The 23,026-nt window shown below is 41.9% G+C and overlaps 1 protein-coding gene across 1 annotated transcript in view; it reads left to right on the forward strand.

The window, feature by feature from the left end:
• Positions 1-23,026, forward strand: part of htr4 (5-hydroxytryptamine receptor 4) — a 107,628-nt gene that overhangs the window by 4,416 nt on the left and 80,186 nt on the right. Inside the window, exon 3 of the mRNA XM_008277043.1 lies at positions 6,894-7,094. Within this exon, the coding sequence (XP_008275265.1) occupies positions 6,894-7,094 (201 nt within the window). The remainder of the gene's footprint in view (positions 1-6,893; positions 7,095-23,026) is intronic.

A 23,026-nucleotide genomic window follows, 5' to 3' on the forward strand; every position in this document is an offset into this window, starting at 1 on the left:
CTACGTCCATCTTTTATACAGTCTATGGTCACAGATGATGCTGAGCGATCACCCTGGACGTTAGCGTCATGATTAAGGCTCTCTGGGTGCCGAGGACCTAAACTGACCTGCTGCTCTCAGGATCACCGTTTCTTTCACTCTACATCTCTAAATTTCTCCCAGTCTGAACTCTGCATTAACCTTCTCTCTTCCTTTGAGCCTCTGAGACCCCAGAAAACCAGAGTTACACTGTACAGTGAAATTCAGCCTTTGCTGAATCCTCCTTCACCAAAAACTAAACCAATCCTAAATAAATGAGCAATGCATTTTTTACAGTGTAGTTTGCAAACTTCGGTCGTGTCTTGATCGTGTAGCTGCTTTTAGCTCAGTAATTACCCTTTGAATCACTTCTCACGTGCAGCGGAGCATCGATAGGCACCTCGTGTAATGAAATAGTAGCCTTTAACGCCATGACATTTCAGTAGCAGAAAAGTTAAAGTTTCAGGTAGAAATCATGGTCAGCCGGTAAAGTCTGTCCTGCCTGTCAGAGCGGGAAGCTGCTCGACAACTCAGTTCTCCGCCGTTAACACACATAAACACACACAGAGTCTTCCGCTGGGAGTCGACACCAGCAGAAGGTGACTCAGACGGTGTTCAAGCGCTCATCAATAACCAGCACACAGGCACAGCCATTGTTACCATCCACCGCTTGTTTCTCTCAATGTGTCAAGTCAAGAGTGTGACAAGAGACACACACACACACACACACACACACACACACACACACACACAGAGTCTGCGTACTGTTTATCGTGGACACTGAGCAGCTCTACAAGCAGCCACACTGTTGTTAGTTGATGTCAGGAATTTTGATTCTTAAAAATAATCAGGACTTCAGTGAACGATCTTTAATATTTTTCCTGATATTATATGGAGGAAGCTGCTAAATGATGTTGATTTTTATTTTTTTGATTAATAGGAAGCATTTGTCTTGAGTGATGGTACTTGAGAAGCTAAAGAGCAGAACAAACAGAAACGCTAAATGGAAAAAGGGAAAGTGAGAAATGAAAATAGATCAGAAAAATGTCTTTGAAATGATTAAAAAAATTAATTTGTCAATTCGTTCTTTATGTCACTTTAAAAACTGGAATTATGAATTGAAGCAAGAATATTGAAATTTACATATACACATCATTGCATGTTTTTATTTATTTGTTTGTTCGTTAATTCACAATATATTTAAATGGGATTTACTTATAGACTGTTTTGTTTTTTGTCTTTTTAATCCCATTTTGCTTGGAATTATTTATATTTGTTTGTACTCGATGTAATAATCCCTGTTTTTTATTATCCTATTAGAAGTCAGCAAATGAAATCTTTAAACCTGTTTTAATGACATTTGTTATCCTTAAAATGTCGTTTGTCTAATTTTCTTAAATTAAGACTGTGTAACTGTGACTTTCATTTTTTCCTGCTTTTTTAAAAAATCAAACAACTATTTAAATTCTAGTTAGGCCGTACTGGAATCAGCCATGTGATTAATATCATAGCTGGAATAATAATTTAGGGAAGAAAAAAAAGAGTAAATAGAATTAAATTAAATTAAATTAAATTAAAATAATAAAAAAAGAAAACAACTTATATTGTCTTTCAAGGAAAATAAGCATTTCCATTATGACTGACATTGGATTTGTCTTGTTGTTGTACCAGTTGGTCATTTACTTGTTTTAACCAGCAACAAACAACCAGCAAAATAAACCATTAAAATGTATGAATAGTTTGACTGGACAGGATTGTGACCAATATGACAGCGTTTCAGTATTTCTATACCTGGCCTCGTCGTTGCTTTAGCTTTAATCAAAGCACATATTTCATAAAGAAATGAATTTTCCTTTATTTTTCCTGTACTTTCTGTTTAAACCCACTCTCGTCCACATTCCTTGCTTATACATTAAACACTAGACACCAGCCTGTGCATCTGTAAATCATCCCAGCCTCACACATCGGAACACAATCCCTTCTAATAAAGTTTATTTATTCATAGCACCTGAAGTTAAACACGATATGTCATCCTAACTAAACACGACGCCTCCCCCTCAGGACTTGTTAATGGTTTCTAAACTGTTCTGAATTACAGCCAGCATGACTTTGCGAGCGTGTAACTGCACAGTGCACAGTATGTGTGTGTAAAAGTGCTCATACGTATGTGTGTGTGTGTGCATATACATTGTGATAACGTGCATTTACGCGTTTCACACGTGTGTGTGTATATGTGTGTGTGTCCGACAGGATTTACGTGGCCGAGGCTGCAGACAGCTGCTTGGTTCCAGCGCTAACAGCCTGTTTTAAAGGACTGTTTGGGTTAGAGACAGGCAGATGGAAAACCCTCAGAGCTGTCCGCTCTTACGGAGGCTATTTATAGACGGCCGACCATCCACAGTGCAGAGAGTGTGCAGAGCAGGCTGGGTGACTGACCGACTTTCTTCTACTGGTTTGCTGTGGTTGAGTCCAAACTACATAATTCTGTATTACAGCATCTAACTGACAGGATTTCTTTATAATTTGACAGTTTGACTGATAGATGCGTGAACCGGTCCGCTGACTGAGTGGCTTGTTGTCCGTCAGACTGACACGTTTGACGTTCCTATCAACCGGCATTTTAGAACAGGCTGCAGATCCAGTGCTGCCGATAGTCAATTACTCAAACTGATTTATGATGGAGGTTATAAATACAGCCTCCTTGTTAATCCCCAGACTTTACTGCTGGCTGACGGAGTGGCATCCTGTCACTTTGTGTCAGCAGTTCTGGGCTTTGTCAAGCACAACGCTGCACAGGAAACATCTCAGTGTGTGTGTGTTTGACTGTGTACAGGCAAGACAGAGCGAGAGAGAGTGTGTATTCCTGTGTGCGCTGGCAGTCTGTGTGTCCAGGCAGCGTAATCTATCAGATCTAACCTTGTTTGGAGGTTGTAGTAACCTCACAATGAAAAAAGAACAACACAAGATGCTGCTAAAAATGTCGGCACGCAGAGCAAAACTGCTTCATTCTTGCAATTCACAATTCACAAAACGATAAGGAAGAAGATAATAATGAAAAATGTTGAGATGCATTCTGACTCAGGCTCGTCTGCAGTCCATTCTGCTCTCTCCTCCTGTGTTTCAGAATCCCCCTTCGCGACAGGAAACATCACACAGGAACCTACGTGCTGACGAGTTCAGGTTTAAAGAGATTTAAACCGTGTGTTGGGGCAGGACTGCTTTCAGCGACTTAGCCATTTTAATGACAGTGCTAGCCTCCTACGGAAACAAAAAACAAAAAACAGGACCATCAACCATTTTTTCCCCTCGTATTGTGTAGACCAGGGGTTCTCAACTGGTCTCACCCTGGGACCCACATGTTCCCATGGTCATTGAGTCGCGACCCAATTTTTTTAAAAGAATTCAATATTCAATATACTTTCCTGTGCAACGTGTATTTCAGAACATATAAACATGCATAGTAACTGGACCACTGCATGTACAAAACTGCACAAAATAAAAAAGGCCACAAAACAACATGTTTTCACTCCATTTTTTAAATTAATCAGAAACTAAGGAGGACCATGACAACTGCATGTGCAAAAGTGAATAAAATAAATATCAAAACTACTCAAAAAATAAACTTTTGGCCCAATCAGGTCATTTGTTGAAGTTAACGAGACAGTCGAACACGTGCTCTACTCCTGATTAGAGTTTCAGAGTCTGGGGTGACAGTAGACAGAGCTGCTCTCAGATCATGCTCAGTGTCCAACCTGTTAGGTGGGAGGAATATATGATTTCCCGATTCCAGCACAGCGAATGAATAGTTGGCTACTCGGGTCCAGCCCTAGTATGAAAGTCAACATTTTCAACACTCCGGGTCATATTTGCGCTTTGCCATCTTGCATCCCAACATCAACACAAACTTAAAATGAACGTCAAACAAACTATGGTCACCATGCCTGTCAAAATAAAAGTTTTTTCAAAACAAAAAAATAAATCCAACCTGAGACGCACATTATATATTATTTGATTTTGACCAGCTGTCCGCGACCCACCCAGAACAGGTCCGCGACCCACTTTTGGGTCACGATCCACCAGTTGAGAAACCCTGGTGTAGACTATACCTGACAATAAACCTGTTTCTGATTCTGATAAATACAACTCGGTTTTTGGTTTCATGTAATCTCATTTTCTAACCTATGTTTTTGGTATTTAACAGGAATACAGATTGCTCATTTCTCCCCCAAATATCCAATTTATTTAAACAAGTGTGCATGCTGTATGAACCTCCAGTGGCTCCCTAAATGCAAAGCTTACACAATAAAATATATTTAATAAAGGAACAGCTGCTATTTGTATTGCAAAAAGGCTATACTGAAATATACATGAAGAATACTGTGAACAGTTCACCTCTCTAACTCAGAATTCATTCATCACTGCGAGCCGTGCTACAAAGAACGATGCAGTAGGTGAAAGTAAAATATGTCCCGGGGTCCATTTTATCGTCAGGTTTGTCTTTTTTTTAATCTCTCATACTCTGTAGGACCGGCACGGCCCTGGTCTGTGACAGCTGTATTGCTGAGATAAAGAAAATCACCTTTTGTCACTGAGAAGTAGATGGAGACTCTGCAGGCTGTTAGTCACAGCAATCAAGGTGGATTCAGTCCCAGAGTCTCCGTTATATCCTCATGTTTTACCTATTTGCAGAATGAATCCACCTTAATCTTCCTCCCTCCCTGTGGTTTCACCTTCTGTAAAGTTTTTGTGTGTTTTGGAAGTGATGTGACTTTTCTCAGGATTTTCACGTCGCTGAGTGGAAAGATTTATGTTTCCCCTTCGTCCTCTATTTCACAGTTATTGCTCCGTGTCCCTGGAATCTACGGTGTTCTCAGTAAATGGAACCAATACAAGTGCATCTTAATGTCTCGATGATAATGCCACTGACTTTCCTTATGGGGCGCTTCAAAGTTTTAAAGCATATAACCTGTGTGCTTCCAAAACTTCAAGCATTTATATGCTGTTGCTGCTGCTGCTGCGACTCTTGTGGCTTTCTACAGGATTTTGAAACCTGGTTGCAGGGATTAGCTGCTATTTGGTCACAGGAGCAGTGCTGCAGTCCAACACTGATGCCGGGTGATAAGGTCGGGTTTGCTCTTCTGGTCTATCCCAGGAAGGGGCTTCTACACAAGGCCGGCCCTGACCAATGTGGTGCCCCAGGCAAGATTGTAGTTTGCGCCCCTAGCATCACAGTGAATTTCACTCCTAATTTTCAAACAGTAACACAAACTGTATGCATGTATTCAAGCTTTATTTAAGTATAAACAACACACTAAATGAAACCGAAGAAACAAGTCTTTGAGACACTCCCTGGCTAACTGACGTGTATTCAGGCAAACATTTAACCACAAGCACCGATGCAGGTCCTCTACCGTCGTCTTCAGACGTTAGCAAAGACGGTTCGCTAACGTCTTAGCTGCTAACGTTAGCAGCTAACGTCTTTACTGCTAACGTTAGCAGCTAAGACGCTAACGTTTTCGCTAACGTCTTCGCTGCTAACGTTCGCAGCTAAAACGCTAACGTAACGTCTTTACTGCAAACGTTAGCAGCTGAGACGCTAACGTTTTCGCTAACGTCTTCGCTGCTAACGTTCGCAGCTAAAACGCTAACGTAACGTCTTTACTGCAAACGTTAGCAGCTAAGACGCTAACGTCTTCGCTAACGTCTTCGCTGCTAACGTTAGCAGCAAAGACGCTAACGTCTTTGCTGCTAAAGGTAGAGAAACCGCATCGGCGCTTGCTGATAAATACTTGCCCTAATACATGTCAGTTAGCCTGGCTAGCTTGTGGTGCCCCCGTGGATGTCGGCGCCCTTAGCATTTGCCTATACTGCCTATGCCTAGGGCCGGCTCTGCTTCTACTGAACTGTTGCTGCAAAGTTGGAAGCACGCTATCATCTAAAATGTGGTTGTTTGTCATTTTTACATTCAGTGGTCAACATCTTTTTTGGCTTTTAAAGTTTTTGGGTTTTTTTTGTTTTGTTTTGTTGTTGCCTTATGCACCATCAAGAAACCATAGTACAGATTTGGTTCACGGCTAAACATGAAGCGATTATAAGAAAAAAAATGAGAATGTCAAAGGGTTACTAAGCAATGTGCAAGTTGTTCCTGGCTTAAGGTAAAGTTAGCTGCATTCATTATTCTAAAAAAAACAGACACACTATGCAAACATGATGTGAGGAATGTGCCAATCACGTATTTGGAGATGATTTATTTACCAGCGTTCCGTCGCTGCTCATTACCGAGTTTCCTGAATGACAAAAGTGTTTATTCGTAAACTAAGCCTTTATTTATCTTCACGTCGGAGGTTTTAGTTGAAACTTGTCCATTTGGCTTTCCTTTACAAGTCATGAAAAAACTATTTGGTGGAAAATACAACTGCCGCTCCGTCTGTGTTTTTTATGATTACAAGGACAACTTCCTGAGTTAATTTGTTGTTGTATTTTTTTCTTTCTATAATTGCTTTCCCATGGCTCTCCTGATCGACAGCCCTTAAAATCGTATAAATAAAACCACTCTTTTTTTTTGTTTTTACCGAAGCAGTCTGGCTGTTATTGGCTGTTGTCACTCCGCAGTGTAATTGATTTTCCACAAAACTGCTAATCGCTCACTGAGAAACAAAAATAAGTAATGCAACATTAAAATGTACAAATTCAACCTTTTATGTCCTCAAATCAAGAGAGCAACATGCTACGTGTACATCAGTCTCATTCTATGTGATGATCTCCATATATGTTTTATATTAATGACAATTTATAATTGATTCATCAGTAGTATACATGAACAATTACTGATTCAAATGATTAACTGTTTCCTCCCTTTTATCTCCTTCCATCAGGAAAATCAAGACCAACTACTTCATCGTGTCTCTAGCGTTTGCCGACTTGCTCGTGTCGGTGCTCGTGATGCCGTTTGGTGCCATCGAGCTCGTCCACCAGCACTGGATCTACGGTGAGACCTTCTGTCTGGTCCGGACGTCGCTGGACGTTCTGCTGACCACCGCGTCTATACTGCATCTGTGCTGCATCGCCCTGGACAGGTGAGACTTCCTGGTCCGGTTGTGGACCTGCACGGATCTTCCTTTTTCTCTTTTTTTTCCCACATTCTGTCAGGTGTTGTGCTCAGCTTTGTGTTTGTGTGTGACAAAATATAAAACGTAAACCTTGTCTGAAATCCTCTCTGCTGCATTGCAGGGAGGGATGCTGGGTCTCCGTTAATCCAGTGGGTCTAAATTAGTGTTGTTTTCTGTACAAACACACTTGTCTCTTACCACCACCTATGTTTAGTCTGGGGCTGGAACATTAGCGAGTGAATCTATTGTAAGCTTAACTTGGATTTCATTGCATTTTGATTTCATCTTTAGCAGTGACCTTGGTTTTGACAGCTTTAATATTACCTGCAGTGACCGGACTTTGAGACTGATAACGTGGATCGTATGAAGTTGTCGACTGGATAAATTGTTTTTACTGCGTCTGCCAGACTGATGAAATTTATTTCAACATACAGGAGAAAAAACATTTCCCTCACCTTTACAGCACCGGGATACAATGTCAACTGAAAGAATGCAATAAAAGTTATTTATTTAGGCTCGTGTACATGTGAACACATGCTGTAGTTAGCTTTATGACCTTATTCAACGGCCACAGAGAACCTCGCTTTTCACTGACCAGATAGTGTCCATTAAATTTATCTATTTTTTATTAGGCAATAAACAGCATACCTCTGATGCAGATGTGTGTTTTCTGTTCTAAAATATTCCCCAGATTGCGAGAGAGTGAAAAACTCAGGTTGCAGGAACATGAATCACACTGACTTGACCTTCTTTGAGGTGTGCATTATGTAAGTCTTTAGATTTTAGGATAGAGAGCAGTTTAAGGTTAAGGTAAGGTTAGTTGTAGGTTAGGTTAAAGCAAGGAATGGTGTGGCTTAGGTTCAGGGAAATAAATTAAAGTGGAAAATGACGTGAAGGAATGATTAGAAATTACAAAGTTGTGTAGCTGAGGTAAAGAAGCTGTGGCTCAGATGGTGGAGTCAGTTGTCGACTGGTAGCAGTGTCATTGGTTTAGCCGTTTATATGCCTAAAGGCAGGACTCTGAAGCCCAAGTTGATCCCGGTGGTCGCTCTGCCGCCACTGGTGACCATTTACCGTTTGTTCCTAACTCTTTCCACCATCAGCTGTTTGGTGTTTGGAAACTAGTGACAACATTTTTGGATCTACAAGAAGAAATAAATGAATTTATGAAATCCATCCATCCATTATCTATACACCGCTTAATCCTCACTAGGGTCATGGGGGCTGGAGTCTATCCCAGCTGACTCAGGGAGAAGGCAGGAGACACCCTGGACAGGTCACCAGTCTATCACAGAGCTACACTTAGAGACAGACAACCAAGCACACTCACATTCACACCTACAGACAATTTAGAATCACCAATTAACCTCAACATGTTTTTGGACTGTGTGGGAGGAAGCCGGAGTACCAGGAGAGAACTCACGCTGCACGGGGAGAACATGCAAACTCCACGCAGAAAGATCCCGGTGCCCCCACCGGGACGCGAACCGACAACCTTCTTGCAGCCCAATGGAATCAGCCGTGAGCTCGGTTCGAACTCACGACCTCCACATCGGGACTCTTGCCCGATACGAGGAGTGCCAGCTCAACCTAGTGAGCTATTGCGGCACCCCAATTCATACAATTTTAAGTAAAAATTGCAAACACTAAAACTGACATCAGACGTGGTTTGAGTTTAGTGTGCGCTGGTGATTCCTACTGCTGAGGTGTATCTAAACATGCACACCTGGCTGTCACTCATGCCAAACATGTTATGAATACTTGTTAACTTTTATCCTAAAACTTGCCCAAATATTAAGCTGAGATGTCCCACAATCCAAACCGTTTGTGCCCCAGACTTTTTAAACCCACTAGAATTAAAGTAGCGAGTAGGACTGCAGCTAATGACTATTTTCAATTACTATTATCCTGTCAATTTATTCCTTGATAGCTCTTTAATCTGAAATATCAATGATCCATAAAAATTGTAAAAAAAAAATGTAAAAAAAATTCCTGCTTCACTAATCCTGAGATTTATTTTGTTGACAGCCAAACACATTCAGTTGATGGTTACAGAGAAGGAAAGACATCAGAAAATAGTAAAACATAAGAAGTTTGGCTTTATGTTCTGAAACACATACTTCAGATTGATTGATTACTGAAATAGTTTGTGCTTAATTTATTGATTGACGATTCATTGACTGATCAGAGTCGGTTCACTTTGGTTCCGTCGTGCTGGGACGCGGCCCTCACCCCAAAAAGCCGATCATCTGCTTTGTATCAGCAAAACCTGGAAAGAAGCGCATAGTCTGAAAACTGTGTGCATCAAACATTTTAAACTGCTTCCTTGTTTGCTCGAAAACGTTCATCATGTCTTCTTCGTGATAATATAATGTTCAGGTTCTCTATTCAGACACGTAGAATGTGGTTCTTATTACCTGTGAGTGACTCACAAGAGCACAAAAAGAAACAGCACTACAAGAACAACTCAAATCTGCAATATCGGACCACTGTAAAACAAACATTCACATCATGGACTGGGACGGGGCAAGCATAATCGGGATTGAACAGGACAGACATAAACGATGGATCAGAGAGGCAATTGAAATAAGAGGAGGACCATGAGAGGACCATGAACAGGGACGAAGGGGGCTTCATGCTCTCACACACTTGGGACTCCCTGCTCCAGAAAAAGGAACCGGCGGGGGAGTGCGGCGCGCCTGGCGAGGCGGTCGGGTCAGTTGGGCTCGCCACGACACACCATTTTGGTGTGGGCGTGGCTTGCCCGGCGGATCTGGCTGCTCTGAGGGCGTGCCGCAGATGCCGGCTATCAAAATCTGCCGGCTGACACGTCACCCGCTGTCAATCTCATCTCTGAAGAAGGCGAGCGTTGTCGCCGAAACTGTCAGGTAATAAGAACCACACTCTACATGTCTGAATACAGAACCTGAACAATATATGCTTCCTTGTTTTTTTATCAGATTGAAACTGCAGTTATGAGTCTTTCCCTGTTCATTCAGATTGGAGCCTGGTCTGGTTAGTCTGAGATTACTGACAGAGGGGGTTACCAAGAAGGCTGCTGAGGCTTATAAGGACATTGCTATAATGAACGCAACATGTTTTCAGCCACTTGTTGTAACTCATCCAGTAGATGTGTTTGGTTCCTGAACTTCACAGATAGGCTACACTACACCTGGTAGACGGAGTGTAGCTGTAAAAATATGGCATTTGTCACTGACGATAGTTTGACAAAGTTTGCAAATGTGAAAATGTGCTTTGTCACTCTAGAACAGGGTTTGAAGACTGAAAGTTGCAGTGTTTTAGCGTTATGTTTCACAGCCTCTCACTGAAATGCATATTGCCTTCACCAAGCATGCTGTGGTTGTAAAAGGTGTTGCTTACCAATGCCAAACCAAAATGTTGCCTTCCCTTGAGAATGTGTTGGGCCAGTCAGGTAGTGAATAAACTGGTGCTTGTTTGGAAAGTTTCCGTGCTTATTATTTCTGTTTCTCACGTAATATTGTTGGTATCGGCTGTGTGCTGAAGATGTCAGCCTGTGATGTGAGAAAAACAAGCCACACATTACAATTCTTATCCTGCAGACTCCAGGATTCAGCATCACCTCAACTCAGCAATGCAGAAGTGTAAGCAAAAGTCCCCCTGTCTTATCACTGTTTTTAAACTTATGCAGTTCTTGTAAAATCTAAAAAGAAAAAAAACATTTCAGTAAAAGTAAATAAAACTACAGAACCTCCAGTATTAAAAGTTTCTGCAAGTCAGAGTTCATGAAAAACTTCTCTGGTATCGGTTGAATGTGATTTTCTGAACTTTTAAAAAGTGTTGTGTAACCCTGCAGGATGCCGACACCGCCCTATCTGGGTGCTGGGAGAATATCAGACTGTCAACTGAGTAATGATGTGTCCACTTAACAATAGGGAGCAGCACCCTTAAGGAATACAGAGAGGACCCCTGTGACCTCTCACTGGAGCATGGCAGAGAAAATATGTAATGGCCTCATGACCATTAGCTATTCCAAAGGCTGCTTACATTTACATGTGTTGTTTTTTTTAATGCTGATACTCACAGAGCCACAAACGCTAGACAATCTCCAAATTACAGAAACCAAAGATGCAAAGCTCAGCAACAGCAAAGGAGGAAATGGTTTCTTCATTAAATTACCAGAGGAGCTTTGTGCTCCTCTATACATACAACCTCCCACATCCTGACACAACACAACTTCCATTACCAATTCTAAGTGAGGTAATCATGCCTCATTACCCCCCAGTTCCTCCTGTCCCCTGTGAATCATATCACACCTCCTATAGACTCCTTCTTCCTTCCCCACTTATTTTTGTTTGCTTCTTTCGTTATTGTGCTTTTTGTTTCTTGCAAGCAAAGTACCGATCCATATGCCCCCTTTTTTTAGCTGCTTGTAATGCTGCATGTAAAGCAGAGTAGATTCAGATGCTGTGCATGTGTTCTGCTCACTTCAATGTTTTTATTCTGGATCCTGCACCTTTCTTTTTTATTGGTAGCATGTTTCTCACAGCTTCTTTGTTTTTGTTTATAGAGTTGATACTGAGCCCCGCACAGCTGAGTATCAGGTTTCCATATCGTCAAAAACCCATTTAAAAGTAGTTTTGGAAAATAGACCAAAATGCACACAATCGGTACATTTACAAATGGTGTAGCACATTATAGAGTTTAATGGAGTAGCCCTAGCTGTATGTCACTGTCCTCATTTAGTCAGAAGAGATAGTGTATATTCATTTTCAACTTATCCATCCATCTGTCCATCCATTCTCTGTAGTTAGTTGTAAGCCATCAAGCTCTAATTACAGGTTGTCAGGCCGTTTAAGAATGCCATTATGTTTGTGGTTTCATCAAACATGACGGTCTGTCTTTATGTAAAACTGCAGGATGAGACGATGAGTTAATGAAACCGTCACTCCGTCAGTCGCTGCATAATGTAAGAGATAGTCTGGAGCTCCATATATTGTAAAGCTCAGATTAAGTGTTTCTCACAGCACGCACATGTCCTGGATATTGTGTAAATGTTCTGCTAGATATTTCAAATACACAACAGTTACGAACAGTTGCATACTGCGGTGCGACGGAAACAAAAGCACTAAAGATTAAAACAACTCTTGGCAGATGCAGCAGTGGATTTGTCAGTAATCTCCCTCCATGAGCATCACTTGGAATCATAACCTCTTCTCTGTTTAAGAATTCATCTGCCAGAGTGAGATAAATACTATCCCAGTGACACACAAACAAAGATTTATGGATTTAGAGGGAGAGGAAGATAGAGCTTCATGCAAAGTCATTTTCTGATTTCCCTAATGGGCTGCAGGGTGGCGCAGTTGGTAGCACTGTTGCCTCACAACAAGAAGGTCGCTGGTTCGCGTCCCGGTGGAGGCACCGGAATCTTTAGTTTGGATGTTCTCCCCGTGCAGCGTGGGTTCTCTCTGGGTTCTCCAGCTTCCTCCCACAAAGTCCAAAAACATGCTGAGGTTAATTGGTGATTCTAAATTGTCCGTAGGTGTGAATGTGAGTGTGCTTGGTTGTCTGTCTCTAAGTGTAGCCCTGTGATAGACTGGTGACCTGTCCAGGGTGTCCCCTGCCTTCACCCTGAGTCAGCTGGGATAGACTCCAGACCCCCATGACTCTAATGAGGATTAAGTGGTGTATAGATGATGGATGGATGGATTTCCCTAATGTACCTCATATTATTTGAAATATTCGACTTTTATAACAAACCATAAGCAAACCGTGCTGCCATGTTGTACAGTCATTGCATGTCAGTGCACATTGTTTTCTTTTTGCCAACGTAACATTAGCATGAAACAAGATAAAGCCATGCAAGTCTTCCAAATCATTTGCTAAAATCTGCGTGACATACATTTACAAAGCTGACTGTGTTTATTTAACTGACAGAACAAAATGTTTGGTTAGAATCTTTACAGCTTTACTTCAAAGAGCACTGATCCTTAATTTGACCAATTTGTGCATTTCTAATGACAAATATTGTCTAAACAGATGGTATCATTAACTTAGCTATCATCCTTATATTCAAATATACTATATATATATATATAAATATGTCAGCCAGAGCCATATAAGTTTCTTCAAAGTGTGCTTATCTATGCACCACGTGGGCCAATCTAACTAACTTCTATAATTTATCCCAAACATGGATCTAAGTCCAGGTCACACTGTGTACTTTTACACATGTCTTTAGGTAAGTCTTTTGATTAATAGTGCATTATTAAACATTATGCATCACTTAAGGTTCTGTCCAGTCTAGCATGTATGGTGAAAAACATAAACACAGAAGTGACTCACGCCTGAATGACAAAATGCCGTCACTTTAACAAACCGATGAAGCAAAGCTAAGTATGAAAAGTCCATCCCATGCTTCTGCTCAGTTTCTTTCTGTGAGCACAAGCAGCAGGCAATGATGATGAAGGAGAATGCTTCATGATCATCAACCAAAAATCTACTTTCAAAATGATGACTGTACATGAGAATGATGTCAAACCTTCAACAGTAAAGTGACAAGGACGTGCGCAATCCGTTTCCCGGCGGGAATTTCACTTGTGCTCGCTTTATGCAATTGTAGCAAGTTTCCAGAGCCTTCTAATTGATTTTCATACAATGTGGCTCTTTAATGTAGTCCCTCAATCCCCAGGCTGTTTAGGGCTCATGCTGAGGTCATGGCTGAGAGCGAGGGCTGCCATTCTTAATGAAAGAAGAAGGATGAGTACTCCGAGAGGCAGCGCTGCCCCGTAGGCGCAATCCAGGGCAAAACACACTAATGAGGGCCACTGAGCTGCTCCATAGGAAAAACAGGGGTTAAGTGCCTTAGGTGAGGGCACCTTGACCGCACAGGGTTGGAAACAGCTTCTGATTTCCCATGACTGTTTGAGATTTGGGGCCACCAACATCCAGCTGAAGGTGCAAATCGTTTTGTGTCAGAAGTTGATGCAGGGTGCTGCAGTGGGAATCAGCGGTTTAATTTAATTGACTTGAGAGAAAACTCTCTTTCACTGACAGTGCATACCATGAGAGTTCCAGACTCACATTCACAAAGAAGAAAGAAAGTTGGGGAAAAAAAGTCCTTCGACTGCAAACAGAAACATTGCAACGGCAGCGACCACGGAGGTCAGCGGGCAGCTCAAGAGATGCTGTGAAGCCGTCTCCTTCTGAGAAGCACCGCACGCTACAAGTAATAAAACTGCCTGATCAATGACGGCACTAGATGTTGAAAGACCAAAGGGAGTAAAAGAAGAAAAGCAAAGAAGGGAGGACAGTAAAGAGGAGTGTAAACACATGGATAATGAGACAATGAGGATTGCATTAATAAAAATAATACAAAACAACACTATGGGAGTTTACTCTGGATAAAACTGTGCTACTGTTCTGCACCCAAAAGGAACGTTATAGTCGATTAATTCTCTTTACTGTGATTCTGAGGACAATGTCACTACTATAAAGCAAGTGTCGCTACAGATGATGCCCGTTTCTACTCCTCTGCCTTCTTTGTGAAAGTCCTTTAAAGATATCCTTGGTGAATGTGTGTACGTTGGAGGCTACCTTCAAGGTGCTCTTTGATCCTTCCAGGGCCTGACTTTTGTAGTAATCAGCCAATTGAGATCTTTTGAGCAGCCAATATGAAATGATTCTTTGAGAAACCTTCTTTGAGCTCCTTGTGGTTTCTCAAATCCCTTTCATTTTTGTGTCAGCATACAGTCTTAAGGCCACAGAATCTGCTGTAAAGATGGCAAAAGCTTAGATTGAAAGTAAAATATAAAATACTCTCTCTTTCTCTAATGCGCGAAACACCTTCGGGTTTTATTGCTTGACCTCACAGTGGAGGCCGGGTAGAGATGTTGAACAAAGACTCCTCTCACTCCTTTATTCACCATCTTTAAGTTGAGAAACTGCAAATAATTCATGTTTATTTCTCCACAAAATGACATTCCTATGCAACCTCTCAGGTATGTTTTGAGAAAAACCGCAGGATTACCTTTGTTTGGAATGTTTTACAAATAGGTTTTTTTATTAACATACGTCTCTCATTTGTTTCGTTGCTTTGCCGTTGCTCCTTTTCAGGAAACCAATTTTATATTAGATGGGGACGGACTGGTTACCCTGGTAACCCAGAAAACGGAGGAGAGGCTTCGAGTATATAGTCAAAGCATCATATTTTAACTAGAACCATGATGTTTTTTCTGACTTTAAAGTAATTTGTTGCCTGAACGGTTTTCTCAGGGTTCTCCGGCTTCCTCCCACACAGTCCAAAAACATGTTGAGGTTAATTGGTGATTCTAAATTGTCCGTAGGTGTGAATGTGAGTGTGCTTGGTTGTCTGTCTCTAAGTGTAGCCCTGTGATAGACTGGTGACCTGTCCAGGGTGTCTCCTGCCTTCACCCTGAGTCAGCTGGGATAGACTCCAGCCCCCCATGACCCTAGTGAGGATTAAGCGGTGTATAGATAATGGATGCATGGATTCTGGGGACATGTGAGACTTTCATTACTGAGAAGGGGCACAATATGTGACCTTCAACTTCTACTTGCCACTTTTGGGGGCACACAGCAGAATCCTAATCGATGAAGCAAGTGTGATATTTTCTTCCACCTGACCACATCGTTTTCTAAACCTAACCAGAAAGCGAGTGTGAACTGAAACTAAACAACAGAAGAAAATTAAACTTAAGGCTCAGATTGATGGTCCCTCTTCTGTCATGTGATTCCCTCCCACTTCCTATCCTGAACGTTGTGGTTCTTTTAAACCGGACGCCTTTCCTTTGACATCACAGGAGAAAAAAATATCTGTTCTTTTAAAAACAAAATCATGTTTCTTTTACGATGCAATTGAGAATTTAGATTAGTCATGTAGGTACTTGTGGGGACAGAGCTGACTGATCAACAGCCTGTGAATGCCGGAAAGATGTTTCAATCTCAAGCAGAATGTAGCTTTAAAGCAACCGAAAACCCAGTAAACCTTTCTTCGTCAGCCTGAGCAGAAGAGGTGGTGCAGGCAGAACTGTAGTTCAAAGATCCAGCCTCCAGACAGCTTTTGGCGTTTTACATTTTGACTGCCAATGGGCTCCGTTTCAGCGGGACAGACAAAAGAAACAGCCTTCCACCAGAGGCTCGACCCCTGCTGCTGTTTGGGGTTTGAAGAGAAGCCATTGCACATGAATACAAACTGGAAGCACTGACAGACAGAGCACACAGTCAAATATGTGCGAGGACAAACACATTGTCAGGGATCTGTACACTGACCCACATGCACGCACGTATACATTCTGCATATACAGATTTGTGTTTACAGCAGACCGGGTGACTGTCTGTTTCCCATCCGGGCAGAATGTTTTATTTGTCTGGCTCTCTTTTTCTGTTTATGGGACGACGAGGAGCACGCATTGCCAAGAGTTCATCTCAGAGTTATTTGATTATTGCTGAAGCATGATGCTGGACTTCACTGCTTCACCAACTTTTTGTGGTCATAATTGAGATTGTAATCTGCCTGAAAAAATGATGACGGACTTTGTAGCTGTTCAGTCTGAATCAGGTCAGTGTACAGACAGAGTAGATCTCCTTTACGGTCTTTGGATATGGTCTGTCAAGGGAGGGGTTAGGACATCAATATGGCCTTAAATGAAGGAGATATTGAACCACTTCTGAAATTCTCTGCTCTTATAGCTTTTGCAAAAAAAAACCAAAAAACAATCAATTCTCAAGGGCATTCTAGTGTCCAGGGAACATGGATTTGTACAGATAAAGCTGCTAAACTGTAGGCCGCAGTAGGTGTAGTAACTCAAGACTGAGTGGTGGGATTATAGACTGTATAAAAGATGGACGTAGCAACCGGCCCTGAAAAATGAAGCCAACCCGGAAGTGTCAAAAACCTGCAGTATCACTACGTCCGCTAGTCCTGGCTCCAAAAAGCCCTGGCTCCCATAGACTGGAATTGGAAAAGAAGTGATCACAGATCACGAAACACTGCATTCCTACAGCTCAGGATTTTTATCTTATTAGTTTTCATGGTCAAATCCAGAGATCAGGTGGCCAATCTGAAAATAAATCAATACTGAATTTTTAAAAAATTGTCAACATTTTGCGGGGCAAGGGGCGTGGCTGGCGTGATTGACAGTCGGCAGCGACGATACAGACGAAGCGAGCAGAAGGCGGTAAATGTGGGCGGGCAGAGAGGGCCCGCCTCTCAATCCGTCTGACCAATCGCTGCTCCTATGGCTCCGCCCCCCTCCGATGATTTTTGCGTCACTGGCTCCCAAAATCCAAGATGTCAACCAGGAAGTAGCAAAACCCTGGCTTCATTTTCGCAGTGCAGAAACCAACGGGTGACGTGACGGTAGCTACGTCCATCTTTTATACAGTCTATGGGTGGGACCAATGTGTGTTTATTCTAATAACAGCGTCGTGTTGGCCTGCCACACAGACACGATGAAGAACAATTTAACAGTCCAACACTCCACAATTCAGCGCTGCATGGTTCACGGCCTTCTCACATTTTCAGCATTTGTGTGATAACGAGTATCTGGTTTCACCTTCCACTGACCTTAATGTAATGAATCTCTCGCACCCTGTTTCAGCGGGACATGATCCTGGAGCTCTGAGTATCAAGTTTGGATCACATTATGGTAAAAAGTCAAAAGTGTAATTAGTGTGAAATATAATAATGCAATATAACACCCATGTGTCACAAAATAAAAGGAAAGCACTCCCTCTCCTTTCACTGTTTTCTAATACACAGAAATGCACAATGGATTAGGGAGCCGTGCTATTATCTGCAACATTTGCATTACCACCTAATTCTGCTGTTGTCACAGATGGCTCATTATCCCATTAAATTCACCTTCTGTCAGTGTGAAAGACACAATGTGGCTGATACAAACAGCTGCAGCAAATCAATATCTTATTCATTTTGAGATTATTATGATTTTTTTCTTTACTTTTGGCCAATCTCTATCACCACTAAGAGGATAATCCGATTTAGCGGGGAACACGCTGTACTGCTTTATGCTGCAATGCAGAGGCAAGTTACTACTCTTACAACACAAGCCAAAGTAAAACCAAAGTATTTCAGAGCTTCTGGTGACAACTGAGTGAGAGGCAGATGGAAAAATCACTTCCAGCATGCTTGCAGAGGAGAGGGCCGGCCAACGAAGGCTGTTGATGTCATTTGTAGCTTCCAGCATCCCAAATAAAACAGATTTTTTTATGAGAAAAGACCAAAAACAAGAAAATAACAGAGCAGAAAAGAAAACAACACATTTCCGTAGCATATTATAAATCTCTGAAAGGAAGCATCTGTTGACTGCATCAGTGGAAAAGGAAGAACATAAACACAGAAGGAAACAATGATCGAATGAGTCTGACTAAAGAAAAGAATTTAGAGGAAACATGCCAAACATTTCTAGCTTATTTCTACCTGCACACAAATAATGTCGTCTCAAATTTGGCTGTTTTACTCATTTTGAACTGCAGTACAAACAGTATAAACAGGATCATTCAATATGTAGAAATATTTCCTGCCCCCAAAATGAATTCTCCGTTTAGCTGTTGACAGACTGTCACAGATGCACAACGTGGTGCAGAAGTGGGAAATCGAACGGCTTGTTTTGAGACACGCAAGGTTTGCAGTGTTTGTGGTCGTAGAACCAAAGTTTTTCCTTCACAGGAGTATCTTAGTCAGCATTTAACGAATTTCAACCAGAAATTTTAGCTGCTGGCGCGGACACAATATATTTAATTCTTTATGTAATTTCCCCCCCTTATCAGCATCATAGCTTCTTGCATGATCCATCTATTCATACGTTCAGACAGTTGGGTCTTGAGGGCAAAAAGTTACAAAGCAGGCCGTTTCCGACATCCTTCCCCTCAGCAATGTTTTCCACTTCCTCCTGGAGGATCCTGAGGCCCAGATCCCAGGCCAGATGAGATATGTAACAGCCTCAGGGTCTCCTCCCAGTTAGACATGCCTGGAAAACCCAGGATGCAGCTGAATCACATGCCCAAACCCCGTAACTGGCTCCCATCTGAGCTCATCACCTGATCTCTAGGACTGAGCCCATCCACGCCAACGAAGCAAACACGTTTTGCTTGCTTGTATCCGCGATCGCATTCTTTCAAATTCAGAACTTTCACTTCCGGCTCAGATCCCACTTTACCACAGCGGTCCATTTACAGCGTTCACATTACTGCTGACGCGGCACCGATCCGTGTCACGCTGTATTTTCATATCACTCGTGAACACGATCCTGAAATCTTGCTCTCAAGTGCTTGGCAAACTGTTACTGTTTTTGCAAACTCTTCGAAGCAATTTACAACTGTTTCCTTCACATGAACAAATTGGCAGCTGTTTGACAGTGAATAAGAGGAGATGGAGATGAAACCACCAACCTTACATTTATATAGAAGCTTAAAATAAGATTAGTGAAGGAGTCCATTGTGACCTTTTCAGGAAATTAAAAGTTTAGAAGTCAGACTTGAGACATGATTTGCTGAACAGCATCTATGTTTGACCTGCAGGTCCTGTCTCTGGTAAAGACCCTATCCACTGTCCTAACAGGACGCTTTGTCCTCATTGAAAATGTCGTTATTTTCTCTCCCTGGTTTCCTCGGCACTGCTCCTCCACTCAGGTGGATTAACAAGAAGACCACCAGAGTTTTGAATGCGAGCAATGAATTCCCCAAAACAGGGCAGCAGAAATTTTACTTGGCATCGTAAAGCCCAGGAGTTATATTACCAATAAGATCAACAACAGCTCTGTTGTATTCTATTGTCCCAGTCAGTCATGGCACGATCCCAGGACCCTGAAACCGAAGCAAAATGGATTACAGACATCATTTATACCTTAGCATGTCGTCCATGAACAAGGGCGATTGGAGTCCCAGCAAAACAGCAAACAACAACAAAAACAAAAAAGGGAATTTAGAAAATAATGAAAGAAGAAGAAAGAAGCGGCTGAAAGCAGGAGAACCAAGATGCTTGTTGTGTGCAGAGTTTAGAAAAAATCAAAAAAAGAAACATCTGTTGCCTGTGGTGTGTTTCTGCTTTAAGCACTTGGCTTAAAGACAACACAAGCTTGTGTGTGAGACAGAGAAAGAGAAAGGAAAGAAAGGGGTATTGAGAGGAAAGAAGGGGAAATGGAGAAGAAAACAGAAAGGAAAGAGGGAGAACGTAGAAGCAAGTGAGCAGCTGCAGGATAAAGCTTCTCATTCATTTACTGTATAGCTGAAGATGCTGAAAAGGGCTGAATAGAAATGAATTAAGACTAAAAATAACAGAAGCGCCACAAGGAGGATGCTTAAATACAAAGGCCTTCCTTGAAGAGGCTGACTTAGACAGAGGCATTAAGACCGAGAGAAAGGTGAAGTGAAAAAGAAAAAAAAAGAAAGCCTGCATAACAGTAAAGTAGCATATGTTGAATCGCTGTCCTCTGCTGTTGAAAACGCAGGGCTTTAAATCAGCTGATTAATATTTGATATGAGTGACTTCAGTGTGATTAACCTGCTGTTTGTTTTTAAAAATGTGCCGAGTGGATGCTGCTTTGACGGCACCGTGTACGGGAGAGAAGTCACAACACATTTTAAACTCGCAACAGATAATTATCTTTAAAAACTAAATATAAAACTGTCTTTAATCACCAAAGGGCTAATATGTTTGAATGCTCTTTTATCATGTTTTGATTCCGCAAGCTACAGAAAACGGACAATAGCTGTATTCTCTACTGCCCAATCCTGGTCCTCGAGAGCCTCTATCCAGCATGTTTTAAACGTTTCCCTCTTCCAACACACCTGATTCACATGATCAGGATCGTTATCAGGCTTCTGCAGAGCTTGACGATGAGCTGATCATGTGAATCAGGTGTGTTGGAAGAGAGAAACATCTGAAACATGCAGGACAGGGGCTCTCGAGGACCAGGATTGGACACCCCTGCTCTACTGCATGTTACAAAATGTCCAGCATCAGTACCTGGTTGTTCCACCAGGTGGAGCCTCTTACTGTTTGATATTATAGGACGTGTTCCAACGGAAACAGGGAGTTTAATGTTGGCAAGCAAACAGAGCTGTGAGGGTTTGGCTGACACCATGACAAAGACTTCTGTGGCGCTTAATGACCTCCGACCAGGGTCCATGTATTTAAGACGAGCTTGGACCGACGAGGACAGTGTTCCTACATGTTAGTGACTCATGTGACGGAGCTGCTTTTAGGTCAAAGCATGTGTCCATTGACGAAAGGAGCAACATCAGCACAAGACAAATTTCCACCATGCTCGTTTTGTATTATAAGTTGATCAAGTATTTTTTTCAAACTTTGCATCTCCAGTGTTAAACGTAAACACAGGATTGGGCTGAGGTTTGTGCTGATCTCAGTTAGGTATAGCAAGTGCCTTTAAATCTCTCTGATCCTGATGTTTGAGCTCGGATCAGGACATCTCTTATTAATTTTTAGAGATTAATTTTTCAGTGGTTTAATCAACAACTAGATAGGGACATTAAATTCAAAGTTGGGCAGTTTGGGACTTAAAACAATCAGTTCAAAGGTTTGAAAAGTGGACGACAACCCAGGGGCTCCAGGATTCTACACTTCACTGCTTTTCAATTGTTGTTTTTTTTTTGTAATTTAATTATAATTAATTAATTAGACAGGGATTTGCACTATAATAATACAATACCAGCTCATGTGAATGCACCGTTATTGTGCACCGCGGTCCTGTCATGTCAGAAGGATCTCACCACTCAGTCCACTCAGCAGCTGTTTCGGAGCTTCCGCTTGTATTACAGGATTGTCATCAGCAGGTTGTCATGAAATTGTATACGCCTGAATTTCCATTTCTGCATATTTCTACCCGCAGGACAACATAACATGCTCAGGCAGCCATAGCGAGCTGATAGGGTTCCACGTCTGCAATCGCTGCACTTTATTGTCGACGTACGGTACAAGGAGATGTTGGTGATCATGTGTTGCATTTATATTCAGAATGCAGAATGTTTTTACACATCTGCAGGATGAATGCTGCGGTGACAGTGTCATACAATAAAGTGTTAATAAAGAAAGAGATGAGTGCTGTTGATAGAGACAGAGATGAAAGTATTGAAATGAATTCCCAGCTGCTTTTGAAATGATGTCTTTTACCCAAGTGGCAAACACATAGTAGAGAGTGAATAATATATATGTATGTATGTATGTATGTATAAGGAAGATGAGACTGTTCAGAGACAATGGATGAAGACGAGCCATTTAGTCCAAGAAAAAAAAATCCACTGCACTGAGCTGTGACCTTGTTCTACGTACATAATAGCTGCTGCCTCGGAGAAAATCTTTAGATAAATTCTTACATTCTGAAGTTATTATATGTCTGGCTTCTCGCTTTAATGCTGCATTAATTCTGTACCTTTTACCAGAGATCCCTTGTCATGCCCCAAGTGAGCAAACTGTCCTCCAGCGTCATTCGCAACCGAAATCGTCAAACCTGCTGACGTTAATTACGTCTCTCCGAGAGAAATGGAGCAGATGTTCATGATGGACAAGGCAGAGTGGGCCTATTACTGTTCACTCAGTGGAATGAAGTTTTTACCAAGTGTCATAAAACATCACATTCTGACCCAGTTTCCTCAGGCTGAGTTAATTCGTATCAGCGTGTGACTCAGAGTGGTGCCGGTGCTCTGTCCTCTCATAGAAGTAATTGTATTGAACTAGATCCGCCTGATTCGGCGCCCCAGGTGAGTCCAATCAGTCTGATCAGCTGGCGACTCGGAATCCCAAAATTCAACAGTGTTTTGACAGTGGAAGGTGGATCCTGACTGTGCTGAGGAGCGTCTTCATCAACTGAACTTCTAGTGGATGGAGTTTTATTCCTCAGACATGTTTAATTCAGATCCCC

Source organism: Stegastes partitus, unplaced genomic scaffold, assembly GCF_000690725.1.
Source record: "Stegastes partitus isolate 25-593 unplaced genomic scaffold, Stegastes_partitus-1.0.2 Scaffold87, whole genome shotgun sequence".
Lineage (NCBI taxonomy): Eukaryota > Metazoa > Chordata > Actinopteri > Pomacentridae > Stegastes > Stegastes partitus.